The 13,271-nt window shown below is 47.5% G+C and overlaps 1 protein-coding gene across 2 annotated transcripts; it reads right to left on the reverse strand.

The window, feature by feature from the left end:
- Window positions 1-275: 275 nt before the first annotated feature.
- PRKAB1 (protein kinase AMP-activated non-catalytic subunit beta 1) lies at window positions 276-13,052 on the reverse strand. Of its 2 annotated transcripts, none has more exons than XM_010368274.2 (7): window positions 12,510-13,052; window positions 9,090-9,253; window positions 7,511-7,604; window positions 7,114-7,228; window positions 4,886-5,019; window positions 1,896-1,964; window positions 276-1,649 (listed from the first exon to the last, which is right to left on the reverse strand). In XM_010368274.2, exons 1-7 carry the CDS (start codon window positions 12,666-12,668, stop codon window positions 1,572-1,574), a joined length of 813 nt encoding a protein of 270 aa, XP_010366576.1. In that variant the 5' UTR covers window positions 12,669-13,052; the 3' UTR covers window positions 276-1,571. The 2 variants fall into 2 exon arrangements, with proteins under 2 accessions (XP_010366576.1, XP_010366577.1); XM_010368275.2 differs by having other exon boundaries at window positions 4,878-5,019.
- Window positions 13,053-13,271: the final 219 nt, after the last annotated feature.

The following is a 13,271-nucleotide window of genomic DNA, read 5'->3' on the forward strand; positions in this document are numbered from 1 at the left end:
ACCACCCACTTGCCGAAGCCAGGGGCCTCTGCTGTTACCCTTCTTCAGCTTTCCCTTGTGACTCGAGCTGTTCAGAGGGGCTCAGTTATAGGGGTCCCTTAACAGGCTTCCAAACTGTGTGAATGGGTGGGTCACAGGAATGGTTCTCAGGCCTGGGCAGCTGGAGTAGCCCTGTCTGCTCAGAGCCACAAGAATGGTACTGAAACGCAACTCTGGAAGAGTTGCAGTCTCTTCTCCAAGGGACTGAATAAAATCAGAGCTCCTCCAGGCACATGTCCAATTACTTTTACAAAGTTTTATTGAAACTTGTACATCAAGGTGACAGTAATTCAGTTTTGAAAACAGTAACAAAAAAAGGGTACCCCCAAACTCAAGTATACCAAGTAAATACTGGAACCCAGGGAGCTCACTCCTCCCTCTCCCACCAGGAGCAAAGGGTGTAACAGGAGCTTCCGCTGACTCACAGGAACCTGGGATAGTGGGCACATCTGTGGCGACTCCTGGGAAACTGAGCTGCGTGTACAGAAGTCTGCTTTGGTCCAAAGGACATCTTCCTGACCCAAACTCCAAAGGCTGCTGTCAAGTTCTACATTCCTTTCAGCATCAGCAGCAGCAACTGCTGCCGTCTGGCTTGCTAACTAGGGGCAGAGGTCCTGAGCAAGGTGCCACGGGACCTTGTAAAATCACACTGTGTTGATTTTACAGGGAGGAGGGTAGAGTGCCTCAAGTTTTCACGGTTAACACCGTCATCCATTATGACTGAAATAAAAAGCTGGACGACCTGCCAGCTAACTGGTCGGTCCTCAGGATCATCCAGCTGAATGGAGAAATCCGGCAGCAGGTTGAGAGGTCTGTTCTGAGATTATTGCTGAGCAGAGTTCATATGACTTCTAGTCGTGGTGACTTAAAAAATTGCCTAAGGCTGCACAGCCAGCCACCTCTGCTTACAAAGAGTACTTAGTGCACGCGACTGTAAGAAACAATCGTTAAAACTTCATCTAGAAATCAGACAGCTTCTAATTTCTATAGAAATGACACTTCCCTGGAGCCGAGAGACAATCTATTGCTGATTTTGAAGGAGAGGCAAGACCAACACTGTACTTAGTTCCACAGCCAGGCCTCAACACGGACAAGTGGCTGTCCTTAAAAACACATAGACGACTGGAAACGATGTGTGGCTTCAGTCCCTGTTTCCCAGAATTTTACTGGCAAAGGAGTTAGCGTTCATTTTTGGCTTAAGAAGAATTGAGAATGCGGGTTTAGAGCTGCACCTGGCCTCATGCACCGAGGGGCCAGGGCTGCAGATACTCTGCCGCCCCTCCCTCTTTTCTTGGCCTTGATGAGTCCCCGAGGCTCAAAGCCATGGGGGTGCTAGGAGGACTGTCACAGACCGAGGTGCTGCAGGAGCTGCTCTGCCTGGACAAACCTTCAAGGAGGACCAGGGCAAGTATGAAATGTGTTCTGAAGAGTGTGAAATGAGCAATGTACAGTCCGTCCCCTCTTCGGGAAAGCATGCACGTGTGGAGCCTGGCGGTGCACTGTCTCCTGGGCCACCATCGGCCCCCAGCTCTTCATATGGGCTTGTATAACAAGGTGGTGACATACTTCTTCTTGTACCGGTGGGTTGCGCTGAGCACCATCACGCCATCCTAAGGAACAAGGTGGACATGATCAAAGGCTGGACTAAGGGGCTCAAGCCTCAGAGTACATGAGAATCATTAAGGGCTTCCTAAAACCACAAATTCCTGGGCCATCTTCAGAAACTGAGCCTGAGGGCCTGTGTCAGACCCTGGAAGCTGCCCTTTCAGTCACTCCCACCAGGTCATTCCACTGCTGGGGGTCCACAGAGCACACACTGGGCAACACAGCTCTCACGGGGACAGACATGTCATTACCTTGATAGACAGCGCGTACAGGTGGTTCAGCATGACATGATTGGGCTCAGGGAGCAAAGCTGGATCACACTGTGAGGGAACAAAGGCAGCGGTGAGCATTTGGGATTTGGAAACCAAGATTCTCCCCTTTACTTCACAGTGACAGATATCAAAGGACAGGAGGCGGCGCTCAGGCCGACCTCTCCTCCCAAGTCAGGCAGTGCAAGGGCTTGTCCAAGATGACAGGTGAGATGAAGGTCATGCCTTCTGACCTGAAGGGAGCTCCCTGCATGCCTGCTGGAGGCATCGGTGTGTGTCTCTGGCCAGGCATTTACCCCGGCCTCTTTGAAGTATAGGCCACGGCCCTGTCCTCTTATGGAGGGAGGGGCAGGAAGAAAGTGGCTGTCTGTTGAAAGAACTTTCAGAGAACACAGGAAGAGACCGTCTGCACTAAACGCTCCTGAGCAATGGATTCGAAACTTGCATCTGTAAGACTCAGACAATAACCTGAAGAATGAAACGGATACCTGGGCAAGAAACCACTACTCTGGAAAAGTTCCCACCGGGCTGGCACTCAGAACTGCCCGCCGCACCTTCCTATGTTTTAAGAGAAGCCAGAAACTGGGATTTATTTTTTCACTGTATACCCCCAACTTTTATAAATGCAATTCAAAAGGAAAAAAGTGTAAAACAACTGCTGTAGGCTTAGGATCCCAGAGGCTGGGCCAATCATTATGTCAACAAATACTCAGCAAGCTCCTGCTGGGAGGCCGTTCAGGGTGGCTGCTGAGAGCACCAACTACCGGCCAGCCTGATGTGAATGCTGGCTCAGCCAGTTACTGTGTGAACTTGAGGTGTTTTTAAAAAAATTAATCAATTTCAAAGATTGACAGATAAAATTATGTATATTTACCATGTACAATATGTTGTTTTGAAATATGGATATGTTGTAGAATGGCTAAATCAAGCTCATTAACACACGCATAACATGCTTACCATTTTTTTGTGGTGAGAACACTTAAAAGCTACTTTTAGTGCAGTGCTGATGGGCATGTAAATTAGTACAACCATTATGGAAAATGGTATGAAGGTTCCTCAAAAATCATAACTAAAATTACCACATGATCTAGCAATCCCACTACAGGGTAGATACTCCAAGGAAATGAAATCAGCATGTCAGAGATATCTGTACTCCCACGTTCACTGCAGCTCTATTCATAATAGCCAAGACGTGGAATCAACGTAGGTGTCCACCAGTGGAGGAATGGATAAAGAAATGAGGTGCCGATACACAATGGAGTACCGCTGAGCCTTAAAGGAATCCTGTCATTTGTGACAGCATGGATAAACCTGGAGGACATTAAGTGAAGTAAGCCAGGCACAGAAAGACAAATCCCATATGATGTCACTTATGTGGAATCCAAGAAAGTCAAATTCACAGAAGTAGAGAGTGGAGTGGTGGCTGCCAGCAGCTAGGAGTGGCGGGGGTAGGGAGATACTGGTCAAAGAATATAACATTTCAGTTAGACAGGAGGAATAAGTTCAAGAGATCGTCTGTGCAACATGGTGACTATTAATAACCATGTATTACATTCCTGAAAATCTCTGAGAGAGTAGATTGTAAGTGTTCTCCCTACTTCTCTGTGCTTGTTTCCCCATCCCTAAAATGGGGGTAATAACAGCACCTACTTCACATGGTTGTTGTGAGGCTTAAATACATGAAAAGCACTTAAGATTAGTTTGGGGCAAAATAAATGTTAACCCTTTAGTAATGACAACTGTAACCACAGTTTACATTAGAGCTTGGTGCTACCTTGGACAGACGGGTCCTGACATTCTCATATTCCCAGCCCCCTGGGCCACTCTCAGCTGGTCTATTCCCAGCAGCAGTCTCCATCAGAGAAGATGGCTAGTGATGCCTCCCTTTTCTAGAAAAAACAAAACCTTACTAGCTTAGGAGGGCACTGAAAGTCATCTAACCCACCAACCTTTGTAAAGTTAGAGCTAAGGGAAGCAGTGTCGACTAAGTGCTTCTAAGGCAGAAGCTACATGTCCTTGAAACTCTTCACCTGTGGCCTATTTGTGACTGTTGCCAACTCAGTGCTGGAAAGACGGTGGGTCCTGCTTACCACTGGCCTCTTCTGGGCCTATACCAGGATGGCCACCCAGCTGCAGGGGCACTCTCAGCACAGGAGGTGACCTGAGAAAGGCAAGTCCTGTTGGAGTAGGGTAACAAGCACTGAGACCCTGTCCTGGCAGCCCGGCAGGGACCGCTGTAGGACGCCCGCACGTGTACACGTTCCTTCCTCATCCCGGCACACGTGCCCTCCACTTCAGGGTGGGGTGTTCAGTAGCAGCATGGTCACTTTAAGCGCCTCATAAACAGTGTCTCTGATGAGGTAGCTTGGGTCAAGCTGAATTCCTGGATTCCCAAGAATTATGGCTGTGCCATACATTCCAGAGCTAGGTGGACTGGGCAGGCAATGCAGGTTAGATGGGACAGAAAACAGAATCGCAACAGAATTGGCTGTTCTTCAGGATCCAGGACGACACACACTTCTTTTCCGCAGGTGATAATTTCCCGGAGGAGAAATATGTGTTACCCAGATATCCCAAATTTTGATCCAGGAGTACAGATATTTCTAAAAGCAATTTAATGATTAAAACTAGATTCTAAAATGTGGGGGCCAGAGCATGAGTTCCAGTATGTAGCTTACTAAGGGATGGTATTACAGTTTGTCGTGAAATTTAAATGGAACAGGGCTCAGGCTGAAGCAGGAGTGAAGGACAAGGAAGAAAAGCGCAGAAAGGCTTTGTAAGACGAGGCGGCGGAGTCCACACTCGGAAACTCTTGCTATCAGCCCATCCCCACAGCAGAGGTGAATGGCACAGTTCACACGAGGAGGACACTGAGCTTGCTCACCTGCTGCTTTGCAAAAAGTGGACACAGGAAAGAAAGCAACTGAACATGACCTATGGAGGACGGTCCAGGCAGACGCCCACCTACTTACGGAAATCCCTGTGTCCTTGTTCAGGATGACCTGGAGGAGATGCGGGGGGAGAATGGGTGGCGCCCGAAAGCGCTCTTCGGGTTTGCAGACATAGGGCTCCTGATGGTAGGGTCCCGGCGGGGAGCTGGACAGCTCTGTTGGGAGATGGTAACAGGACATTTACTTGGAAAATCAGACAGTCTAGCAGCAGCCTTATTTATGTTGTCATCATCTCGTCTTCCTTGTCTCTTGTTCCCTCAATGCAGATTTACGTTCTTTTGAAGGATGCACTGGTTCCAAGAGTGCAGAACAGAGAGGAGAAAACCCTTTTGGAATGTGGGTGACTGGCATACAACTCAGTAGTCAACTCACACGCCCCAGTGGAAGACGTGGCCCAACCACTGAGTCTGGGTCAGATCCCAAGGAGGCTGTTCTCGATAACTTAATCCCACACGCACGGCAGAGTAATACTTTCTTCTCCCTTCAGGCTGGGCTGGCAAAACCACAAACAAGCTGGAGGCTAAGTGAGGATTAAGTGGCTAAGTCCAAGTTATGGGCACCGCCAGCCGCAATACAACGGAAGATAAGGCAGTCTGTTTAGACAGAGGCAGTGGAGAAAACAGGTTAAACGAGCCATATTTCAAAATGCGGGGGGGAGCTGAAAGCCCAATTTCTAACGGCTCTTTAACTCCATTACACTCGAGTTCCTTCCAAACTCTTGCTTGAGTATCTGGATTATTCAGATACACTGAGAAGCTTCTACAAGAGCAAGATTTCATAATGCTAGAACAGCTGGATAGTGACGTTTGGCCAGCCGCAAGGTACCAAGCCATCATCCAAAGAATGCATGGGATGATTCTGGTCGCCAGATCCTGGGGCTGGTCCAGAGAAAATCTGCTATGCCCCAGCTCTGCCAATTCCCTCAATGTCATTTTTTAGAGGACAAGCCCCTTTTATGTGACCCAACTATATTACAGCAAGAAATTGAGAAAAGCATTAAGTGCAGAAAACTGAGCCATAAGGAGTAAATAACATTTTGAGGAAGTAAGTGTCGAAATAGAAGTCTGTAGAGAATGTGGAATTAGCTTCCTGTCAGTGAGGGGTCCATTTTCTTTCCCTAGGTGGAAACTTGACTAGAAAGCTTGTAAGTGGCCTAAAATTACATGTACCAGTAAGTTACACATTTTGGAGGATATCTGGGCACACTTCCTCTATTCCCTGATTCCCAACTATCTGCAAAAAAACTACATTATCTCTACAAGCCTAATTATCCAGATAAAAGCATACTGAATTTGATTTCCAAGTCCTGCTCAACAAACTGTCACCCACAGTGAGCCCACTGTGGTCATTTTACCACTGTGATTTCTGAACTGGTAATGAGAAATCCTGGTGGCAGAACTTCCGGGCCCAACTAGACAATGACGAAGAACTGTCAGCTGAACGGAATCTGTTTTCTTAGTGCGCCAGATGTTCTTCTGGGGCATCTTTCCGCTGCCTCCCTCAGGGTCCAGGAATTGTTAAGCCCCTGCCTCCAAGAAGGGGAAGTGTGGTTGGCACCAACACCTCAGATCACAACCCTCCTCCCCCTGAACTGTACGAATCATGTTCTACCAGGTAGTTTCTTCCTGTGGGGCTTGGATGGAAAGCAATTTACAAAAACCTCGATGCCTGAAACGCTCTTAGAAGATGGGGAAGTTTTACTGGGTCTGTATTTCTGTACCAAATAGCTTCCCATCAAGGAGAGCTGCACTGTGCAGGCTGTTTCCCGTGGGGAGCCGCCTCCTCCCCGAAGGGATTCTGACAAGGTACCAATGTACCACACAAGTGACCACTAAGGTCACTGAGGTGTCCCTTTACCACCGTCAGGCTGAAATGCTTCAGGCACCACAAGTGGGATGAGACACAGGCTTCCCCAGCCCTGGACTGTCACTGACTCAGTGCGACCCTCCAGGGCCTCTTCAGCCCTGCCCTTGGCACGAGATCAACCTATGGTTCCATTTCCGCTGTCTGCTTTCTGTGGCCAAGGAGACCTACTGAATACCTGAGACCAGGGAAATGACTTATAGCTCTCTTAGGGCTAAATTTCAACAACCTGACAGTTAGGAATTAAGTTCTGTGGCCTTTAAGGGGGGAGCCACAAACGCCTATCTGGGCAGCTTCAGCTCAAGAGAGGCAAGAGAAACAAGAGTATTTCTAGACTGTACAGCCCCCACCTGCACGCATGTGGTATAAAATAACTGTGTTCATACCAGATACATCGGAGCACTTTTGGGAATCCACCATTAAAGCATCAAATACTTCAAAGTCAGTTTTCTTCACTTGAATGATGTTGTTAACTGTGCCAAGCTGGCTGGTTACTATGGGCTGGGAAGAGACAGACAGGCAGAAATCATAACGTGGAAGGTCTGCGGAGTTATTCTTCAGAGGACTTGGAGCTCCTGGCTGGAACGCCTCATCTCCTGGCTAGCCACCCTGCTCATCTTGGTCAAGGATGCCAACTATCTGACAGTTACTGCTGCTATCCAGCTCTGCCACACACAGGAACTTTTACTAGCTCGGCAAAGGGACCTGGCGGCAATCCCTTGGGAAGGTGATTTGTTTGGATTGTGCGGGCGCCCAGAGGACCAGAGGTGGGAGGAAGAGTACCTCGGAAGGGTCGTGGGTCCACTGACCATCCACAAAGAACTTGTACTGATGCTCTCCTTCCGGCAGATCCAGGATGGCTACAAAGTTATTGTGGCTGCGAGGAAAAAGGAAGCACAGGAATTCAGTGGGGTGGGCTGCCTCCTGAGCTTACTTGCCAAACCAGCTACAGAACAAAACGTTTCCACATAAAACCAAGAGTTCAGCTGCAGGAGAACAAACATGTTTAGCCCATTTAGACAATTCAGCATAATGATCTCAATCTGGAAAGGCTATAAGGAAGCAGCAGTGTGACACACTTTCCTGAAAACTCACCTTGCTCAGATACCAGGAAACCACATCCCTAACGTTAAAAGGTCAACAGTCAGGCATTTGTGCTTCTCAAGCTAGAAAGGCTCCTGGATGCCAAGGAGGATAACACCACAAGATAAACAGCAAGCTGCCTCATTTACCCTTTGTCACTTTGCCTTGGGCAGGAGAAGGGATCAACTGAATAGGAAGCTCACATGTTCTCTAAAGAGACTTACCTAACAACTAAAACCACACTCTGGAAGAGTCCTTTCATTGGGTTGTTTTGTCCTGACTTGAACTGACTTGTGACTGCTGTGCTGAGTGGCTCCCTCCTTCTCCAATGGAACCGCTGGAAAGCAGGCAGCCCCTGACAACAGGCCTGACACTTTCTCCCTCATTTCATCAGGAATACTCACTAAAGGTGTTCTCCCACTGACACCTTAAGACAGAAGTCCATGCTGGGGTTCCTGATAAAACGTCTTACTATAATCCTTGCTAATGATGCCTACGTAGTATGTATTTTTTTCTTTTTGGAGACAAAGTCTTGCTCTGTTGTCCAGGCTGGAGTGCAGTGCTGCAACCACTGCTCATTACAGTACTGACCCCTCAGGCTCAAACAATCCTCCCATCTCAGCCTCCTGAGTAGCTGGGGCTACAGGTGCACACTACCATGCCCAGCCAATTTTTATTTTTTTTGTAGAAATGGGGGTCTCACTATGTTGCCCAGGCTGGTCTTGAACTCCTAGCCTCAAGCAATCCTCCTGCCTCAGCCTCCAAAAGTGCTGGGATTATAGGCATGAGCCACCACACCCAGCCAACATGTACTTTTCAAACAAAGTATTACACAGAGTCAAAGTTAGATGAACCCTCAGAGATCATCTGGTCCAATATTCCCTCTTTACAGAAAGGAACGCTGAGGCTCAGGTGTTAGGCCATGTCAGCATGGCCAATGTGGGCTCAAATGTGGGTTTCTAAGATTCCCAGGCCAGTGCCCCCTTACTGCATTAAGAATAGATTTTTGTGTTTCTGTGGAAAAGTCCTGACTGAACAGATAGGTGAGGATCTGAAGTGAAAGATGTCTGTGAAACAGAAATAGTCTCTTTCTTCTGTACTCTAAAGCTAGAGACCACTAAGGTTTAACATTTGAACCTTAAGACTTATTAAGCAAAATTATTTTTCCACTAGCTATCCATTTTATAGAAACATCCGTTTCCTATTCTCCCACAGAGATGTTTCAGAAAGAAGAGAATTTATGTTAAGACAAATAAGTGAACACTCCCCAGGCAATTACCTTCTGGTGAGGGGAAGTTTACTCCAGTTGTTAAAAGACCCAGATAAGTAAACTTCCTTTCCGCCCCCCGTCCACCGAAACACAGTTGGCCGAGCCTGGGTGGGGGCTTTATCATTCACTTCCAGATCATGCTGCCAGGCCAGGAATTCCTCCTTCTCCGGTGCCTAGAAGCAGAGCAGTTTACTCAGAAAGCCATAAGCGAGCTCCCTACAACAGGCAATACTGACAATTTATTCTAAAGAGGCAGCTGTTACTACCTAGGTTCATAGGATTGGAAACTTACTAGTGGTGCCTCAGTTTCCCTGCCTGCAAAACAGAAATATATTTTTTAAGGTTGTGGTGAAGACTGAGACAGTCCATGTAAGTGCTCTGCATAGTGTCTGACACAGTGAGTGCTTACTAATTAGCTTTGTTGTCATTAAAGAGGTTGATATCAAAATTCTAGGAGATGCTATAAAACCCACTTGGAAGGGGCAACTATGAATCCAAGACTAGCTTAATAAATGTCATGTTTCTTCCTTAATTAAGCAAGATCTGAAGTACACTCATGTGCACGATGTCTTAGTCAACGCTGGACTGTATACATGGTGGTCCCATAAGATTATACCATATTTTTGTTGTATCTTTTCTATGTTTAGATATATTTAAATACACAATTCCTTAAATACACTTGTGGAATACGTGTCTACAGTATTCAGCAGAATAACATTCTATACAGGTTTACAGCCCATGAGCAATAGGTTACACCGTATAGACTAGGTGATATGGTTTGGCTCCTCGTCCCCACCCAAATCTCACCTTGAATTGTAATCCCCATAATGCCCACGTGTCAAGGGCAGGGCCCGGTGGAGGTAATCGATCATGGGGGCGGTTCCCCCCATGCTGTTCTCTGACAGTGAGTGAATCTCATGAGATCTGATGGTTTTATAAGCGTCTGGCATTTCCCCTGCTTGCTCTCATTCTCTCTTCTGCTGCCCTGTGAAGAGGTGCCTTTTACCATGATTTTAAGTTTCCTAAGGCCTGCCCAGCTATGAGGAACTGAGTCAATTAAACTTCTTTTCTTTATAAATTACCCAGTCTCGGGTATGTCTACATAGCAGCATGAGAATGGACTAGCAGACTAGGTTTGTGTAAGTACACTCTACGATGTTCACACAATGATAAAATCACCTAATGATGTATTTCTCAGAACATGTTCCTGTCATTAAGTGATGTATGACTGTACATGAAAATTTAAGAGGAACAATTCTAGAACTGTCAACCTGAAAATGGGCAAATTCAGATTTTGAGGATGGGGAAAAACTGCTCACAAAGTTCTGTCTAGGGACTGGGGAATAAAGCAAGACAAAGACTGAACCCTCATTAGGATAAATGATAACCTCCTGTGTGGTAAGTTCCATATAACGGAGGTATTCCAGAATAAGAAACTCATCCAACTCTACCTGGATGACATATGTAGTCATGCACCTTTTAGATTTTTTTCCTAGTCAGGAGCCAAAGACTTAAAAAGAGCAGAGGGTTCTGGCTGGAAAAGACTCCTTAGGGAGTTAAGCAGGCTTCTAGCCCCTTCATTTAAAATACCTCAGCTTATCCAAATGATGCCTGCATTCTCTGAATTCTAACATGATCTACTTATTAAATAACAGACTGGAATCACTTCACACTAAGAATAACTATACCCAAAATAGCACACGAGTGTAATTAAAAGAATTCACGACTTTTTGGTATCTGGGGATTTCAGTAACTTCTAATGAAGCGAGAACGGACGCTGCTTGAAATCATTCCCCATAGATTATGTGTGTGCTCAACATTTCCTGGAGGAGTTTTGGAATAGTAAAAGAACAAATACTTCTTGAAGAAAGTAGTTTTGATTCTTTTGGTGTCTTAAATAGCCTTCTTGGGACCAGGGACCAAAATTACTTCCTGGGGAAAGGATGTCAAGTCATTAGAGAAACATGATTCTAAAGTTCACTTTGGACACAGCTCTTTAAGAATGCAACAAATTCAGAAAGCAAGTTCAAACCACAGGTTGCAGGCCCACATAAAAGCAGGCTCCTTGTAGTTAGGCTCAAAACAGACCCAAAAGGTGTGAGATGTGATCACCTCGCTCAACATGAGGACAAACACAGATGGAATGAGTTGCCAGGCAATTAAATGGATGATGATTAACATGAAATTGGATACTAACAGGTATGTTGGGCAGAGGGCAGCTTTATCTTTCCTAAACCTACTTTGTTCCTTGAAACAATTAGTTCCTTTCGGACATAACACATAAATACCATAAAGTGTCCTTGGACTGAACCCTGAGGCTGGAAATATCCACCATATGAAGGTGGTTAACAGGAGTGTGGCTGAAGCAGGAGTCAAGTCACCTGAGCTTTTGATGAATTTAAACAGGCTGCAGCAGGAAGAAAAATGTTTGCACTGGCCTACTTAAGCGCGATTAAGTCATATTTAAACAACACTAGAGGGAAGTTCAGTAGCTGCTGGCTGCCTCCTTCAAACAGACCCTTACTACCCACTGACCTCTATAAGTCCAAAGACTTTTCTATGTACGCTTTAAAAAAAAAAAGCAGGGTGAGGCTGGGCGTGGTGGCTAATGCTTGTAATCCCAGCACTTTCGGCGGCCCACGCGGGAGGATCGCTTGAGGTCAAGAGTTCAAGACCAACCTGGGCAACATGGTGAAACCGAACCTCTACCAGAAATACACAAAATTAGCCGGGCATGGTGGCGCACGCCTGTAGTCCCAGCTACTCGGGAGGCTGAGGCAGGATGGCTTGAGCCCAGGAGACGAAGGTTGCAGTGCGCCGAGATTGTGCTACTGCCCTCCAGCCTGGGCAAGAGAGCGAGACTCCGTCTCAAAAAAAATAAATAAATAAAAAATAAGTAGGATGAATCAAGTGTTGGGCAGAACTAAACACCTCTGGCAACCGCCGTCAGCTGTTCCGCTCAACTTTCAGCTTGTATATGTACCTGGTTTGCCTCCAAAATGGATAATAAACTCCCAAACTAACTTTTACAAAAGCTCCAGTTTGTGTAAAGGTGAGGGAATTTGTCTCAAAGCAGTGAAATTAATTACACCTAAGAGATAAAGCAGAAGCTGGGTTGAATTACTGTTAGCTCGACTCTGAATTAATTAACAATTTGAAACTGTCCCAGAGCTGCTTTCTCCTTAATGATGTTAAACAAAGTGGGTGCCTCCTCCCTCAGGGTGACTTTCTCATATTGGTAATTAGACTTAGGTTCTTGGACCGCTAAGAGGACTCTTACAGGACCATCTGGCTTTTAAGTGCACCGGGTAATGTACCACCTCCCTCCCCATTCTGGTGGTTTTCGAAAAGATGTGACAGTAATCTAGTGGAGGGTTTCTCTCCTCAACATTAGTCAAGGGGAATCGGATTCCTGCACACCGCTCGCACCTTGATTTCCTCGGAGTGGAAGAGGTCGGCGTCTTCGGGGCTGTCCATCAGGATCTTGGGCCTGTCCCCGTCCTTGGTGCCCCCGGAGCTGTCCCTCCGGGGCGTCTTATGGCCACCATGCCGCTCCAGCGCGGCGCGCTCACTGCTCGTGTTGCCCATGATGGGGGTCTGCGGGGACACTAGGAAGCCGGACGGATCCTCACTGCAGGAAAGGGACCCTGTGCAAGGGACTCCTGGAACCGCGGGTCCCAAGGAGCCTGCGGAAGGGAATCGGAGCGCCGGGATACTACGCCCCTCGGGCTCGGGCCGGGAGCCGGTTCTAGCCGAGTCAGCAGCGTTGCCGAATTCTCGCAATGGCGCTTTACCCGCCCAGGCAAGCTGCGGCGAGAACGCAAGGAGCGCGAAAACAAACCGACACTTCCCCAACTGCTCCACCACCTCTCAGCGACTTCCGCTTCCGGCGACTCCTTAAGTCGGCCCGGCCTAGGGCGTGGAGGTGGCGGCGGCCGGCTAAACGCGCGAGGCTATCTAGATTCCATTTCCGCTTCCGGTCTTGAGCGGTGCGGTAACAGGTGCCCCGAGGCTGTCTCTGCAGGCCTCGGAGCGCGCAGTCGCAGTCGGCAGCCGGCCGCTCAGGGCCCGGCCCAGGACCAGGCGCTGCCGAGTGCCGGCAGGGGGCACCCCAGCGCGCCGGCAACCTGAGCCGTTCAAGCGCTGGGCTGAATAATGCCATTTAGATATCTTTGCCCACTTCTAGTTGAT

Source organism: Rhinopithecus roxellana, chromosome 10, assembly GCF_007565055.1.
Source record: "Rhinopithecus roxellana isolate Shanxi Qingling chromosome 10, ASM756505v1, whole genome shotgun sequence".
Lineage (NCBI taxonomy): Eukaryota > Metazoa > Chordata > Mammalia > Primates > Cercopithecidae > Rhinopithecus > Rhinopithecus roxellana.